At 35.7% G+C, this 18334-nt stretch overlaps 1 protein-coding gene across 5 annotated transcripts; it reads right to left on the bottom strand.

The window, feature by feature from the left end:
- Positions 1 to 929: 929 nt before the first annotated feature.
- On the bottom strand, positions 930 to 13496 carry LOC122008286 (E3 ubiquitin-protein ligase SIS3-like). Of its 5 annotated transcripts, XM_042563977.1 has the most exons (11): positions 13312 to 13496; positions 13060 to 13214; positions 12939 to 12977; positions 12760 to 12826; positions 12592 to 12665; positions 4117 to 4255; positions 3938 to 4030; positions 3187 to 3252; positions 2262 to 2378; positions 1713 to 1826; positions 930 to 1499 (listed from the first exon to the last, which is right to left on the bottom strand). In XM_042563977.1, the coding sequence occupies exons 2-11, from the start codon at positions 13086 to 13088 to the stop codon at positions 1101 to 1103; spliced, it is 1137 nt and encodes a 378-aa protein (XP_042419911.1). In that variant the 5' UTR covers positions 13089 to 13214; positions 13312 to 13496; the 3' UTR covers positions 930 to 1100. The 5 variants fall into 5 exon arrangements, with proteins under 5 accessions (XP_042419911.1, XP_042419912.1, XP_042419910.1 ...); XM_042563978.1 differs by having other exon boundaries at positions 4117 to 4129; positions 13060 to 13496; XM_042563976.1 differs by having other exon boundaries at positions 13060 to 13496.
- Between the last annotated feature and the right edge of the window lie 4838 nt (positions 13497 to 18334).

Raw genomic sequence — 18334 nt, forward strand, 5'->3', positions numbered from 1 at the left:
GGTATGGTAAAGGACACGTGTACGCCTCGGTAGGTGTGCATACGCCTCCCCACAGCTTTATATAAGAGCCCTCAGACTTCGACGGAAGTACGCAATCTCGCATCTACCGAGGCGTACACGTTCAGAGGGTCGTCGCCGGGAACTCCCTCCCGGCCCGACTTCTTTGCAGGTTCGCCGGAGATCCGTACGGCGGGTCAAAGATCCACATCATCAGTTGGAAGAGCGCCACGTGCCCAGCGTCCATCGATTCAACGTTCGGACAGGATCAGTATCCATTTTCAAAAATGATTTTTTATAGAAATCTCTCTCACAATAAATCTAATACTAATTTTATTTATTCTAAATAATTAAGTTTATATCCTAATTTTTTTCAAAAAACATTATAATAATAATTAACTAATAATGCAAAATAATTTATTTAAATTTAAAAATATTATTTTTTACATAAACCTCACTCTTATTTATTTAAAATATTAGTGTTTAAATTCTAAAGAAAATTATAAAACAAAAAGTTATTTGAACACCTAAAAAAATCATATGTATTCTTTCTTCAATATGAGCTGCTCAAAATTAGTAATTACTCGTAATTTATCTTTTTCGTGTTGGCTAAAACGGATTGATAGAGATATTAAGATGAACGAATTAGTTTTTTTACCACTATTTAGATGATATTTGATTCTAACAAAAAACAAAAACAAAAAATTCTTTCACTATCTAAACACATAACGATCAGCTATAAATTAATCTCATAATTCCTTTTCTTTTCCGTAATCAAGATAATCGTTTTTTTCTTTTCCGTAATCAAGATAATCTAAACACTTTTCCGTAATTAATCTCATAAACTCTTCAAACTAATTAATAAAAGGGGCAAATTCAACGTATCATACTGGCACACAGGATAATCGTTTTTTTTTTTTTTGCTTCTGTGATTGATCGGCTTTAAACAAGCAAATTCAACTAGCATGTCAAATCTCCCCAAAAAATAAAGTACGAGGTCAAAAAAGTGTAAACATAATGATGCCCAAGCATAAACCATGCCTTCCATTTAGGAGCAACGGGCGTAATTGGCATCTATGGCTTATATCCAAATAATAAACATGTTATTCACGGTCAAGAGCTCGGTCGACAACAGTATAGGACACAACAGGGACAATTATATTAGGTGGCACCTGAGAGACGACTACCTGTACTCCTCCACTCTCAATGTCAGCAAAGTTGTCAGCTGCACCTGCATTCTCGCCGCGCACAGAGCGGAGCAGCAGTTCCTGCAGCCGCAGGAGATAGCTCTGGCCGGTAGGCTGTTGGTTCCGTACATACCTTGAGGCAGTGGCAACCACGCCGGGCGAAGGGCGTTCCGAATCTGCTTGGAGGTTGGAGAGGGCACTCAAGTCCAGATTGGGAAACACGGAGCAGCGGCATCTTGGGCATTTCACGTTCAGCCGGAGCCATTGGTCGATGCACTCCACGTGGAAGTTGTGAGCGCATGGGAGTCCTCGGACCTGCATAAATTGAGGGGCCACTTCAGAATCCAAATGATAGATTAACAACGCATGCATTTTGACTGAGTTTTTATAAGGATGCTTAAGAAATGGGAATAAATGTGTCTCCTTGGACGTGTACAAATGAACTGAAGTAAAATTTCCAGTAATGATTCATGTCAAGCATCAGGATGCGTCATCTTGAGCACAGAAGATAGCTGACAGCTTCATTACCTCATTTCCAACACAGAATTCTTCAAGGCAGATGGGGCATTCACTGCAGTCGGTCGGAACGCCCTTCAATCGAAACTTGGGAAGTTCTTGAATAAGAGCCTCCACGGCTTCCCTCTACAATACAAAGCAGTATGGAAATCGATGTAAAAAAAGAAAACAAAAGTTGATAAATATCCAACGATTGAGCTCAACAAAACATTTGTAAACATTACAAAAGTAGTTATAAAAAAGAAAAAAGAAAGGCAACAACATATGGGAAGTTCTTGAATAAGAGCCTCCACGGCTTCCCTCTACAATACAAAGCAGTATGGAAATCGATGTAAAAATAGAAAACAAAAGTTGATAAATATCCAACGATTGAGCTCAACAAAACATTTGTAAACATTACAAAAGTAGTTATAAAAAAGAAAAAAGAAACGCAACAACATAGTAAGTGATTGAAGGAGTCCACCTACTTGAACTCTTTAATCAAGAATATGAGCAAGAAATAACAAAGGTTTAACGGAATTTGAGAACAAACGATTTTCCTAAAATGTCAGATGAAAGTACCTGGGCTGCCGTTAGATACAGTCCTGGATGGTATGCAGTATCTTGACCCATTCCACTGAGTTCCTGACCGGCAGCTTCAAATGCCCATTCAGGTACTCTTATCATGTCAACCAGAACCTGAAGAATCAACATGTTACTCATGATACAAGTGTACATCATATAAACAAGAAAAAAAGCACTAGTTTACTCCGATTCATAAAAGATAACTATAAAGCCTAGTATCAACAAAAACATACATTTTGATGGCTCAATGTTATAGTAAAAATGATATCGCAACTCATTACTAGACAGATAATCAAGTAAATCAACTAATCTCAACTGTTAGTTATTAACACGATGGCAGGAGCTTTCTTAATTCAGATTATTGTCATTATGAACATAATCATTTTTTACATTGTACAGCCAGTTTCAAGTTTAATTTTAGTACATTTAATTAAAAATAATAATCAAGGTAAGCAACGATTTTGGAAAAATATGAAATATGCTTATACTTCACTATTCATTCTCGGTCAAAACAAGAGAGCATTGTAAGAAAAACTGGAACGGAAAGATATTGCACACAATATTGACGTAGAACGTGATAATGTTCACACCAAGAGCCCCTCATCGCCAGTCTCACGGTGAGATGAAGACAGGGTACTGAGCGATCCCCTAAGTGGGAGGGTTATTTGTCATAGCCGTAACCACGACTCGAACCCTTGCCCATTGATACAAGTCTACCACCTGGGTACCAACTCAATTATGCCCGGGGGCGGTATTGCACACAATATGAGAGTCCGGTAAGTGGAGTTAACAACCAAAACAATTTATCAACAAAAAATAGCACAAATAATTAGTAGCTCTACTATCTTTGGAAAAGAAAACAAGTAAGGTTTCCTAGAAGGATATTTAAGGTGCTTTGGAATATCATTCAAAAGGATCTCACCCCATATTCTGAGATTGGAATTCCATGTTGAGCGCGCTGTAAGTGGGCTTGCCTACGTGTCAGCCACTGCAAAAAAACTTAGATTTACAATATATTGGAGGGAAAAATGAATTATTTTAAAAACACCTAACACTTTTATCCAATAAATTGAAACACTACATAAATGACACGATGTGTTCTACTCCACAATCATTCATTAGAGACGCTGACTTTGAAACACCAAGCAGCAATAAATTCTCTCATATCAAAGACAAAAATACTTAGAGACTGCAAGTGAAATCAACATCTGTCCTTAATGGAGACCATATCATGCTTAATGGAAAAAAAAATGCATGAAAATCTGAAAATATTTAGAAAACAAAAGACTGATTATTTAGAATCTGATACTCTTGGAAAATGCCTTTAGGTTATCAATAATGATAAGCAAGAATCCTGTCCAAGCTCATCTTGTCGTACATAGAAATTAGAAATTATCTGCATCAAAAGGTTGAAACGTTTGAATTTATTTGCTTCAAGAATACTCTATTTATAATTTGGCTTCAGTAAACAGTTCCCAAAGGAAATTAAATATACTTTTCTAAGTGAAAAATCTAGCAGTTCTAACTCAGCAAAGAATGACAGCACATGCACATACCATTCAAGCAACATAAGTCAAGCAGGTAAGTTCACTAAATATGAATTAAATCATCATAAACCATTAACTGGAACTAGAAAATGAGGTTATCTACAGACATGCATATACATAACAAACCTTTCCAGCAGAAATACAAGCTATGCAAACTAATCCACAATAACTGAAAAGTAGCCATATGAGAAAACCCCATTTCTGGCCTTCTTCTGGCAGCTGCAAGCATCAAGAACCAAAATGGAGAGTAGAAATCAGTAGCTGGTGTTATAGTGGCATGGTTGAAAAGTTGAGGGAGAACTTACACAGCTTCTTGCACTGGTGAACCATAATGTGCCAACCACAGTCCAAACCCAAAGAAAAGGATAAAGGAGCAAAATGAGAATGGAAAGAACCACTAGCCTTCCACAAAAGCGAGCATATCTTTGTTCTGATCCAAGATCTCTAAAATATATCATTCAATATAAAGCATTGAGCATTCACCAAGCATAAAGAATGCCAATTCATAACTAACACTATTACAACAAAAAAAAATGACAAGCGGGGTATTAAGAATCACCAAATCAACAATTAACCATAAAGTCACTGGTGCTGCAAGCATTTGTTGACTTTTGACAATGTGGCCATTCTGAGGCCAGTAATATAATCGTTTTTTTAACAATGGAAAATTACCCCAAAAGACACCTATTTTCAATTTCAACCCGGCAAGACCCGGAAGGGAAGCCTTGGCGCAATGGTAAAGTTGTTGTCATGTGACCAAAAGGTCACGGGTTCGAATCCTGGAAACAGCCTCTTGCAAAAAGCAGGGTAAGGCTGCGTACAATGGATCTTTCCCCGGGACCCCGCATGGCGGGAGCTTCGTGCACCGGACTGTTTATTTTTTAAACCTGGCAAGACCCTTTTCCATAAACTGCCCAAAAAGGTTCCCTTTTCTCAACCAGAAATGCCCCTCATTTCAGCACCTTTTTTCTAGTGGACCTATTAACTGGTTCCATGATGTATTTTGTTTAGGAAAACAAACCTCATAGAGAACACCATCATCACTAACCCTGTCTACTACAAGCTTTGTCAGTCTGCAATCACTGAATGCTTCATACAATCTCATCATCCTGGCATTTCCAACAAAAACCTCAACCTCTAGCTCTCCAAGGCTCTATTGCAATGACAGTTTTAAGCTGCTTGTTTTGTTTGGATACAAATCTTGGCAATGTCTCCTTCACTACCATTGCTCTGCTACAAAAACCTAAGATACCACCAGCAACTGTTGGAATGTATACTGAAAACCTAAGCTTTGTAAACATTTATTATGAATAAAGAATCACATTTGGTCTAATTGTCTACATTTGTTTGTAGTTGTTCATTTAATTTATATTGTAGATAACATAGTATGTGGTGTCACATACAGAAGATGATGTTATCAGTACCTTATAAATTATAAACAGTAGCTCACGACCAAAATGGAAAAGGAACAAACCATTAGAAGGTCGTAGTGTAATTAGATATTAGTTTATCTTGACTATATAATTACACTAGTACACTCAGAGTGTATTGAGTAGGACCATTTGAGGTCGTTTCTTTTATACTGACTTTATAAAGGAACAAAGACCTCAGTTATTATGGAAGTGTGTGCTCTTAATCCTAATATAATAACAAGCACATATATTTGATATTTATTTCTTTAATTTATCAATGGGTGAGATTTAGTTCGTTGAATCAATAAACCCGATAAGTTGGGAAATGGTATTACTTATAGTGTGTGTTGTTGATTATAGAAGGAAACCGTGTCCTAGAGATACTAGGTTGATAATGTCCTCAAGAGGAGCTCATAAAGATTGTCATGTTAAACCCTGCAGTGGACTTAGTCCAATGACAATAAGGTTGAGTGGTACTACTCTTGGACTTAGATATTAATTAAATGAGTTGTCAAGAACTCACTTAATTAGTGGACATTCGATATCTTAAACACAGGAGACTAACACACTCATAATAAGAAGGAGCCCAAAATGTAATTTGGGATTGGTGCGGTAGTTCAATGATAGTTCTCTAGTGGAATGAATTATCATTGATAAAATTAAGTTGTGTGTTCGGGCGAACACGGATGCTTAATTTTATCGGGAGACCAAAACCAATTCCTCCTCTCGGTCCCTATCGTAGCCTCTTATTTATAGAGTTCTATACCCACTTATACCCACCTTCTATACCCACCGATAAGGAGCCGGCCAAGCTAGCTTGGGAACCAAGCTAGGGCCGGCCTAGGTATATTGGGTGGCCGGCCCTAGCTTGAACCCCAAATAAAATTAAAAAGAAATTTAATTTTAATTTTTATTATTATGTGGAAGATATATTTTAAAGAGAATTAAAATTAAAATATATCTCTTGTAAAAGATCTATTAAAGATTAAAGAAAGAGATTAGATCTCTTTCCTTATTTGTAGATTGGAGAGATGTTTTATTTTTCTTTAAAATTATTCACATGTTGATAAAATTAAAATTATAGAAATTTCCTTTTATCAACCATGAAGAGATTTTAAAGAGAAATTTTATTTTTAAAATTTCCGGAACAAATTAGGAAGTTTTAATTGTTGATTAAAACTTGTCCTCTTTGTTTTCAATGATGTGGCCGACCATCTCAAGTTAATTGGGAAATTTTGTTTTATTTTTCTCAATTAATTCATGTCAAGAAAAATTAAGGAAATTTTATTGTAATTAAATTTCCTAATTTGCCTAGGCCAAGGAATATAAAAGAGGGTGCCTCATGAGACACAACCTCTATTATTTCACTCCCTCTTTTGTTCCTTGGTGTGGCCGGCCATCATTATCCTCTCCCTCTCTTCCTCTTGTGGTGGCCGAACCTCTCTCTTCCCTTGGAGCTCTCGTGGTGGCCGGATACTACTAGAGAAGAAGAAGAAGAAGGAGAGAAAGCTAGCATCTCTAGGCGCTTGGATAGTATTTTGATTTTCTTCTTTGGTGAAGTTCTTCCTTTGTGGCCGAACCTTGCTTGGAGGAGAAGAAGGTGGTTGGAAGTTTCTCATCTCGGAATATCGTTGCCCACACAACGTCCGAGGTTAGAAGAGGAATACGGTAGAAGATCAAGAGGTCTTTCTAGAAGGTATAACTAGTAATTTTTCCTTTCCGCATCATACTAGTTATTTATGGAAATAATACCAAATACAAGAGGCTTACGTTCTAGAATTTCTGTTTTTTTTCGAAGTTGTGTTCTTTTGTTTTTTCTTTTCCTTGTGATTTGATTGTTCTCTTTGGTTAACCTAAAGTTATTTTAGGAAATTAAATATTAGCTTTCTATTAAAGGTTTTGTCTAGTCGGTGGTGGTTGCTCCCATATCCAAGAAGGTCATGTGCCTCGCCACGTCAGTACTGGGAACCTTTTATGGAAATTAATATTTAATGAAATTAATAACTTAAGGAGACTTGGGTCGAACGTGTTAAGTTCCGCAGGAGATCCAAGTCAAAACCTAAAAGAACAAATAGATTAAGTTTTGGATCAAACGTGTTAAGTTCCGCAGGCGATCCAAAATTTAATTTAAAAGAACACATGGTAGCTAGGAAAAGGTTCAGACCTTTGTACAAAATTTTTGTACAGTGGAACCTATAGGTTTTCCGAGTAGCAACCAACAGCAACTACCCTGTTTGTGAGTTGCCTAACAACATTCATAAGGAGTAGGCTTAAGTCATCCTTTTAAACATAACTATAAGATCAACTAGAGTTAAATAGTGTCATTTTCTCTATGATGGATCACAGATATGATTTATTTTTTGAGATTGCAGTCATCTATAAATTTTATTGGGGCTCAAAAAAACAAACCTTGATCTGATAAAGTTCGTAAATAATTTAACAATCTATGTTTTAATTTCTACATCCTACTTCATAGGGATGAAACCATTACAGATGAAGTATTGTCATAGTTGTAGAGAATTGAAAACCAACATACATTTGGATTGGCATCTACTTCAACCACCAAAGAGGTTTCAAAAAGCAATATAGTGACGCTTTTGAATTCACAGTCAACTGAGTGAAACTCAAAGTGAATGTCAGTGTCAAATAAATAGAAGGTGACGAACAACTTCCAGCTGAGATTTTTTGTTTACGAACACACTGGAAAGTCAACATAAGTATCTCTTCTCAGCTTCCTAATGTAAACTCCATTCAGACTTCAGCCATCAATAATGTGGAACCGCCACATCAGCTGCCCTCCTAGAGCCGGTCCCACGAATATGGAGGGAGGTAAATGCAGGTACACAGCTGAAATGCAAGTCCTACGAATGATGGTCAACCATCCTCTTGTTTTTTGTGAATCGTGATTTACAAGCATTGATTGATGACCTAAACAGGAAATTGTGTAAGAATAAGAATAAAACTAGGCCTCAACTAGCCATTGACATATGTGATAATTAGAACCGGTACATGAAATTATGCTAGGAGGATATGAATTCAGAGTTACAGAAGACTGAGCCTCAGAACATAATGATCCCAGCTCCTCTCTTTGACATTTGATTGATATAAATGCGAAAATAAATGATAGCACAGTGATGAAGATGTGCTTCAATCAATTGGGAGTGAGATTGTTAAAGAGAAGAGCATCAAAGACCCGATAGTCATGGAAGACTCAACATCTAGTAGAAGATGTACTAGAGCATAGTTTTGAGATGGAGGCAAGTATTTATGGAAGAGTATAACCAATGAGAGGCAGCCAGGTGATTAGCTAATTGAATTTTATATGAAGATGATGGTTCTCAACAAGAACTATTCATTGGTTAGGTAAGTTGACCTAGTTAACAATACTTTGCAATCTATGCCAGGAGCTATGATATGGCCAAAAATGTAAACATTAGTATTCTGTGCCTAGAGCTATGTTATGGTCAAGTATGGTTCAGTATCTTATGGGACTCCAAAAAGAACAGCCATTGAGTTGCATTCTTTTGTCCATCTAATGCATCACTAGGAGAAATCTACTGTATGATGTTCTTCTCAAAAAGAGTAGCCACTATAGTTCGTCCACATCTCTGCTACTTAACAAATATATGACATTCTTCTTGGATCTAAATTTATTGTAAGACTAAACAAAGGGTAAAATTCATATCGAGGACACTAAAGCTAGACTTCAGTTGGGAAAGATAGGCTTTTGAAATGCAGCAAACAATCTTATAGTAATTTCTCCTGATGTTAGGATATAGGAGAATATCTTGTATGACAATATGCTAAAATGCTCAAAACAATACTACTACAACAACAACGATCAAGCCTTATCCTACTAGGTGGAGTCGGTTATATGGATCATTTTACGCCAAGCTCTATCTTCTACTACATCACCATCTATACTTAAATAAATTTTATCTTATTTTATTATTACTAACTAATTCTTTTTTGGTCTTCCTCTTCCTCGTTTCATTTGTGTGTTTGTTATAATTTCACATCGCCTAACTAGAGTATTTATTGGTCGTCTAAGTATATGTCTGTACCATCTTAAACGTGTCTCTCGGAGTTTTCCTTCCATAGATACACCTCTGACTTTCTCTCTAATACTCTCATTTCTTATTTTGTTCATCCTCATATGTCCACACATCCGCCTTAACATCCTCATCTCTGCAACTCTCATCTTCTGCTCATGTGCTCAAGTCATAGCACAACATTCAGCTTCATATAACATAATAGATCTAACTGCAATTTTGTAAAAATTAAAAAAGTTTTAGAGATACTTTACGATCACATAAAACACCCGACGTTCTTCTCTATTTTAACCATCATGCTTGTATTCCATGTAAAACATCTCTCTCAATCCCTCCATCATTTTATAAAAATGATCTTAAATATTTAAAGCTCTCGATTTTGAACAACTCATTATCCCCTATCTTAATAATTGTCTCATTACGTCTAATATTGCTAAACTTAAATTTCATATATTCTATCTTTATTCTACGAAGCCAAAAACCTTTCCCTTCTAGTGTTTCCCGCCAAGATTCTAATTTAGCATTTACTGCTTCACGTCTTTCATCTACTAAAACAATATCATCTGCAAACAGCATGCACCACAGTACCATATCTTGAATGTATGTAGTGAGTTCGTTCATAATTAGTGTAAAAAGATAGAGACTTAGAATTGATCCTTGATGTAACCCTATCTTTATTGAACATGCTTCAGTTACTCCGCGCCTTTACTCTTGTCGTTATATCTTCGTACATATCCTTAATTAGTTCAATATATGTTATGCTAACACCTCTCTTTTCTAGAATTCTCCATCTAATTTCTCTTAGGACTCTATCATAAGCTTTTTCTAAGTCAAGGAATATCATATGTAGATCTTGTTTTTACTCCTGATATTTTTCAATTAGTTGTCTAAAAAGATGTATAGCTTCTATTGTCAACCTTCCAGGCATAAACTTAAATTGATTTTCGATCACCGTGGTCTCCTTAATCTTTTTTCATTACTTTTTCCCAAATTTCATGGTATGACTCATTAGTTTAATACCCCTATAGTTTGCACAATTTTATACGTTTCCCTTATTCTTAAATAAGGGAACTAGAGTACTTACTCTCCATTGATCAGACATTTTTTTCGTTTTCAATATCATGTTAAATAATTTTGTAAGTTATTTAATACATTGTTTCCCTATGCACTTCCATACCTCTATCGGAATATCATCTAGCCCAATGACTTTTCCATTGTGCATCTCATTTAAAACTTGTTCAACTTCTGAAGTTTGAATTTTACGATAAAAATTTAAATTTCTATACTCATTTGACCTACTTAAATTACCTAGGTTATGTTAGTCACCTAAACCTTCATTAAAAAGTTGATGAAAATACCTCTTCCATCGCTCTTTTATTTCTCCATCGTTTTACCCTATTACATTCATCTTTAATACATTTTATTTGGATAAGATCTCTTGTTTTCCTTTCTCTCACTTTAGCTATTCTATCAATGTCTCTTTCCCCCTCTTTTGTATCCAAATTTTGATATAATCGTTCAAAAGTTTTCTTATTTGCTTTATTCACTACTTTCTTAGGCTCTTTCTTGGCTATTGTATATTTTTTAAAAATTTTCTTGTTCTTACAAATATATAATTCCTTATAAGTTGTTCGTTTTTCCTTCACTTTCTGTTATACTTTCTCATTCTACCATCAAGATTCTTTATTTAGTGGTGCATGTCTTTTTGACTCACCGAGTACATTCTTAGCTATTATTTTCAACTTTGATACCATCTTATCTTATGTCGTATTAAAGTCACCATATATTTTACCTAATACTTGTACTCTTATCTTCTCCTTAAATATATTTTGCTTTCCATCCTTTAACTTCCACCACTTAATTCTATGAGCTGTATATATTTTCTTTTTATTGATATTATGCTTGAGACGTATATCCAACACTACTAACCTATGTTGGGTAGTTAATCTTTCTCCAAAAGGATGACCTTCGAATCTTTACAAATCTTTTTATCCTTCTTCCTAACCATAAGAAAGTCAATTTACGATTTATTATTCCCACTTTTGAACGTGACTAAATGTTCTTTTCTTAAAAAATGTATTAGCTGGTATAGGGTCATATGATATCGCCAAATCTAATATAGTTTTCCCTTCTTTATTTCTCATTCCGAACACCCTCTCATATTCCTCATTTTTCACTATGATATGCTCATTTAGATCACCTCCTATTAAAATTATTTCATTCAGCGGAATGTTTTGTAATACTTCATCTAAGTCGTCCTAAAACCTTGATTTTGTAGTTTCATCTAATCATACTTGTAGTGCATATTCACTAATTATATTCATAGTTTATTTCGCAACTATTATCTTAAGGGCTATAATTTGATCTCCTTTTCTAACTACTTCTACAACTTCATCTTTTAACGAATTATCTACAACAATACCCACTCTATTTCTTGCTTTACTATTTCCTTTGCACCATAACTTAAAACTCGAGTTCTCTATCATGTTTGCCTACTCGCTTACCCATTTTGTCTTTTGTACACAAAAAAAACTAATTCTTCTCCTAATTATCATATTTACTACTCCATTGATTTACTAGTGAGGGTTTTTATGTTCCATGTTCTAAATCATAGACTATTAATTTTCCTATCATATTTATTTTTCCTATCATATTTGTTTTTATCCAATCTATGATGTGAGAACCCTTACTTATTTAACGCTACACTCAAATCTCATAGAGATATAGCGGTCCTTGCCGATACGTTATAGTCGGACTCTGCAACATGAACTCTTACATATTTAGTACTACATCTGAGTTCTGGAGATGTAGTGATCCTTGCTGAGACGTTACAGTCAAACCCTGCAACGCGTTTCTTCCGGGGAATAACCTAGCATTAACACAATAGTTTAATGGATCCATTAACATTTGTCATAGTTTTAAGCAACCTAATGCAATCTTCCTACTTTATCTGGGGCTTGGGACCGACCATAATTTTTTTTGCTACAATTATGATTCTTTTGTCCATTGTGTAGATTAGGTTGCATCAGCATATAGTAATTTGGGAAAACCATTTTTTTTCTAAAATGCTCAAAACAATGGTTTTCCCAAATCACTATATGCCGATGCAACCTAATCTACACAATGGACAAAAGAATCATAATTCTAGCAAAAACAAAATTAGGGATCTTTTTAGGTCAATTGACCTAAAATAATTTTAAATATTGATATAATTCTTTTAAAACTACTGAAAACTACATCACTTGAAGAAAAATGATCATTATATTTATACAGAAGAAATAGCTAAGTTGTTGGATGACAAAATTGTGGTACTTACAAACCCATTCCAGCTGCAAGCCCGTTGTCCACAAACATTAGCAGTCGAAATATGAAGACAGTGGTATAGTCAACCTGAATCAGATGTCATCTTGAGCTCACTCAAAAAAAAATCAAAAAATCAGTAGTTCCCTCAACGTTAAAAACGCCAATGTTGTTTACTACTCACCACAATCCATATGTGCAAGGGATGCGTGCATAGATGGTACCGCTTCCAGTTGATCGACACAATAATTCTAACAAAATCTCGTCAAGAAAGATCAAAACCCTCCTAGTCCAACCAACCAATAGAACAAACAAAATCTAAAAATTCAAGGACTAAATCACCCGATCAAGGACCAAGGATACATGCTCGTAGCCAACATGGACAAGAAGAATCCGTCGTACCTGCAAGCAATTAAAGCAAGGAGTATTCCCACACCCAAAAACAGCTGCACAGTTCTTCGACGGATAATGGAATTCAACTCACCACTTGAAATCGACGCCTCGCATGGCCATGGTGCAAAAATCTCATCTAAAACCCTAGATCCAGTTCGAGAAACGCCTCCGATCCTCCGTTCCAATCCTCCATTCCAATCCCCAAAAATAAAAAACAAGAGAGCTACGGGAATTTCTCGCACGTTTCTGTTGGATCGAGAGGCGAGGCTTAAAGGATTCGATTAACCAATACCAGGAAAAAAAAAACAAAGATAAAATTGAGAACGAAGCCCGGCGAAACTACAGTAAAAGTGTGCCACTAAAGAGGACTTTAATCGAGGCGATGAAGGGGAGTCCGACAACGTCGCGCCCGGACGGTGGCTTCGGCCTTTAATTGGTGGTGGTGGCGCCGTTGGGCCAAATTCGAGGATTGGTGGACACTGAACACCGACAAGACTACAAGTAAACTATGTGATGGACATCAACCAAAGCAGCTACTTTGCAAAAGGATTTATATGGATAAACAAAATAATAATATAATGACATTTCTGCGGGCAGGTATTAATGGGCCATGGGGAACTGATCGACTACCACAGTCCCACTCCAAGACTGGCCCAAGATGATGCCGCCTCTTGCCATGGTTGACTGATGAGTCGCAATTTACCATAAATATTTTTAAATAAATTAATATTTAAAAAAATTAAATAAGTATTTATTAAAGATTCACTCAACTGCGTAGCTAAGGGGGCATTTGATACGCGTATTTTCTATTTTTATTTTCTGAAAAATACGCGTTTTCTGAAAAACGGTGTTTGGTTTGCGTTTTACGCGCGCGTTTTCTAAAAATTTGACTATCATTTTCTAGAAAAACAGAGAATGACAAAAAATCATTTTTTATTTTCTAAAAAACACGTATTTTTCAAAAAATAAAAATGAAAACGGTGCAAACCAAACGCATAAGTTTTCCAAATATGAAAAACAAGCATCTTATTTTTTTAATTAGCAAACCATACATCAATTTTTTAAAAAATAGCCCTATGTCATATACTTATCCAATGGACGATTGCATTTTCGCCGCCAACTCGACCGTGATTTTGTGACAAAGTGACCATGAAAAGCGGCCAATTTGTCAAGCATCCAAATTGTCTCTTTCAACTCTTTGTAGTCACTTAGGCACAAATCATAACCAAAGTTATAAGGCGATTTTGATCAACTCGGCTATGAAATCATAACGAGGAAGCCGCAAATAAAATTGATTGTGAAATTGTGGTCGCATAATTGAGTCGCTGTCTAATTCTAATTTCAAGACGACCTTAACTACCTATTTAAGCGGTCCTCAGACAAGCAAAGGGTCAAGAAAGAGAGAGGGCAAAGGGCAGAAATTATTCTTTATCAATCAATACGTGATTTGGTGATATGAAAAAGTTAAATGCATGATTCAAATATTTGAAAATTTTAGGTACATGATTCAATTAAATATTATATTTTAAAAATATATTAAAATAATTTAGTAAAATTAAATTATTTTTAACTATCAAGAATAACTTATAGGATGTATCAAGTGTATGAGCCAACACAAGAGCCACTAGATGGATGCCCACTAATTGATAGCAAAACTTACACTTACATAATCCCTATGCTCTTGTTATCTTAGGTCTATCTATGAAAGACCAAGAGTTTTGGACTTCATATGGTAGCGGGATCATTAACCGCCTAAGTATTCATGGATTTATTTTTTAAGCTTTATCCAAAAATCTTAAACTAATAAAAAAAATTCAACTTACAAACTCATATAATTTTAATGTGAAATTTTAATTATATTTCCAACAATTTTACGCCGCTCTCTCTGTCACACTTGGTTCTCCTTTAGCTTTGTCACTTCCGATGATACTCTCATCCTCTAGAACAATGGCTTCAACGATGGAGAACATGTTGTCCGCACCTTCCATTCATGTGACAACCATATATGCCACCAGGAGGAGTCTCCCAGTGTATATCTTCGCTGCCTTGTGATAATACTCCTCCAATCATGTCCTTCTCATTAATCGTGTCATTATCATTAACAACCATGCACTTCCAATTTAACTTCAAGTTTTTCCCAAGAAGGGCACCTATGACTCCGTTGTTATTTATTTTTGCTTCCTAATCAAGACTAAGGACGTGATCAAGGACAACCTGTCTAACCTCTACCCCTTCATCCATATCAATGTTAATGATAAACACTTTGTTTTTGTCAATAGCTACATTGTCTTGCTCAATTATATCAAAAACTGTGGTCACGAACATACCCATTGATGCACACACAAGTCCATTTCCATGAGCTTTATGCGCATCCAATCATCATGCACATGCAATGGTGTAGCCAGGATTTGCAACCGAGGGGGCGAATTCAAGCTGACCATGGCATGCTGTTGAGGTCATGCCCGACCTCGCCATCTCACTGCAAGGTGGCGACCAAGGTAAGACCTTGCTGTAAGGTGCGACCAAGGAAAGACCTCATTGCGAGGCCGCAGCCAAAGCAAGACCGTACCTCGCCGCTAAAAGAGGAGAGGGAAGGGGAGAAGATCGATTATACTGATGGGATGCATGCCGGTGCCAAAAATCAGAGAGAAGAGGAGAGGAGTGTGCCAGAGATCAAAGAAGAGGTCAATTAGAGGAAGATTTTAGGGTGTTGGGAAGCAAAATCGAAAATGAAAACCTTAATTAGAAAGTTAATTAGTCACGAAAACTTAATTTAGTCGCTAAAATAGCGATGAAAACTTATTTTGTTGCTAAAATAACGACAGAATTAAGTTTTCGTAGCTAATTAAATAGGTTAAATAAGTATATATATGAAATTGGCAATGAAATTTAATTTTTGTTTCTAAATTAGTAATCATAATTTATTTTGGTCGCTAATTAGCGACAAAAATTAAATTACGTCGCTAATTGTGGATTTTCTTGTAGTAAATTATATGATGAGTTATAATAAATGATATGATTTAATTGATTAAATTTTTAAACGATCATCAATAAAATTGATCACTTCATATAACAAATCAAATATCAAATGCATGGAAGATCTCAATATGAGTAAATATTTGACATATTTGACTAACAAACAAAAATATAAATATATGAAAAATTAACACTATATATTTTTTCCAACACTTAAATTCGTAATCGAAAGAGATAAAGCAAGAAAACTTTACCTCAATCAAAAAGTGTTTATTTTGGAGCGTCGGTGAAACAACGACGGCAGCACTGGTAGCAAATGACAGTGGTGTGGTGATAGCGGCGTGCGGCGATAGCAACGTGGACGACAACGATATCAATGTGCGGCAGGGGATTTAAGAGTAAAATTAGGGTTAGGGAAAGAATAATAAGGGAATTATGAGAGAAAGATGGCCATAGGAGAGAAAAAAAGAAGAGGGGATTAGGAGGAAGAAGAAAACACAAAAGGGGAAAGGGAAAAAAAAGTACAGTCAATGGAAGAGAAAAAAAGGTCGATGGAGAGAGGAAAAAAAAGGTTCGGTTTGTTTTAATTGAACATTTTGTGAAAAAATCCTAAAAAGTTTTAGAATTTATAACTAAATCTTTTTTTTAAAAAACACTATATTAATTTTTTCCCCAAAAAATTTTAGGAGGGGGTGTCGCACCCCCTCGGCCCCATATAACTACTCCCCTGTGCACACATAACTCAGATAGAAGACTTAATTTGTACTCTGTCGCATATGATCATTTTAGGACATGATTGCACTAACCAAAAAATTAAAAAAACACATGCATGAAAGATTATATTCAATTGCATGAAACCCTATAGATACTACATAACATACCACATGAATTTTTATAACAAATCACATCTAGTGGTTTTTTCTCAATATATACATCAACATGCTTATTGAGACTTTTGTTTTTATAATTGTGTGATCATTTGATAGTACCCAATGGTATAACATCTTGGTGTAGGAAGTATAATATAATTGAACCTGTGTCATGATGTTGACAGAGATTTTAAAGTTAAGCTCTTAGAATTGATATGTTTGTTAAGTGTGCAAGTTACTTAACATGAAAGTTTAGTAGGTTAAGTGGACTGGATACTAAGCAATTAGAAATTTTAGCAGATCAAGTGGAGTGGACATCAAACAATTAAAAGTCTAGATGGATTAGTGGAATTACACATTTAGCAAGACATACTTGATGGGTCAGTAGGGCCCGACATCAATTCAAAAGAAGCCCTAATGGATCAAGAGATTAGACACAAAGTAGAGATAGTCCAAATAGATCAGTTGGACCAAATATTTGATAAAAGGAAAGAAAGGTAAGTTTTGGATAGGAGAGGTTATTTTGAAAAGAAGGCAATGAGAACATGTCCTAAGCTTAGGACAAAGTTAGGCATTAATTGATAATTATTATTTGTTACATAATTTTATGCACTTATATCCATGTTTGAATCCTCTCATATGATTAATTGTTGATTTTTATTATGTTTATTGAGTTGGATTCATATTACGGGCTTTGTTATAATTCTTCCTACTTTTTTATGGATTTCTACTTACAATTATGCACTTTTATCTTGTAGGCATTGAACTCAAGTTGGATCAAATTGAACCTAAAGGCTTATGTCAAGGGGAAGTTCAATCTCGAGAAATCTGAGCCGTTGGATCAAATCTGAAGCAAATTAATCAAAGGACTCAGATCTAATTAATTATGGTTGTTTATCAAGATCTAAAGATATCTGAGTCATCCGTCAAAGATCTAGTTCCTCCAAGCCAAGAGGAAGTAGATCATCACCAGTGATCAAGGTCTTGAGAATTGAATCAGATTTAGATAAAATCCCACTGTTGAATCAGATCTTGACTAATTTCCACCATCCATTCCATTTCAATTGAGAAGCTACAGTCCAAAAGTCGTTCGTTAATTGCTATAGGGCCCATCGTGATTTTGAGGGATGAAGCACAGTGGATGCACTCGAGAGTAGAGGAGGGGTATCCCGATCATCTTCACCTTCGCCATCCACCAGAGCTCCACCCACCATCGAGGATTAAAGGTTTCCCTTCCCAATCCATTTCATCCTGCTATGGTGATCCATCTCCCATTCCATCCACAAACACCACCATCCACTGGGCATCAATCATCTTCCTCTATCATCTACCGTGAGAGGTTTTTCCTTCATCTCCGACGTTCCTCACGACCGTGACCTTCTCCTTTTTCATTAATCCATCTTTGATGCACACTCTCTCTACACATCAGATTGTCGTCGACGTCCTTTGTTTTGCCTCTATAGATATAATCTGAAACCAGCTCGAGAATGCCCTAGTTTGGTTCGTGAGCACCTTCTTGAT

This window comes from Zingiber officinale, chromosome 8A, assembly GCF_018446385.1.
Source record: "Zingiber officinale cultivar Zhangliang chromosome 8A, Zo_v1.1, whole genome shotgun sequence".
NCBI lineage: Eukaryota > Viridiplantae > Streptophyta > Magnoliopsida > Zingiberales > Zingiberaceae > Zingiber > Zingiber officinale.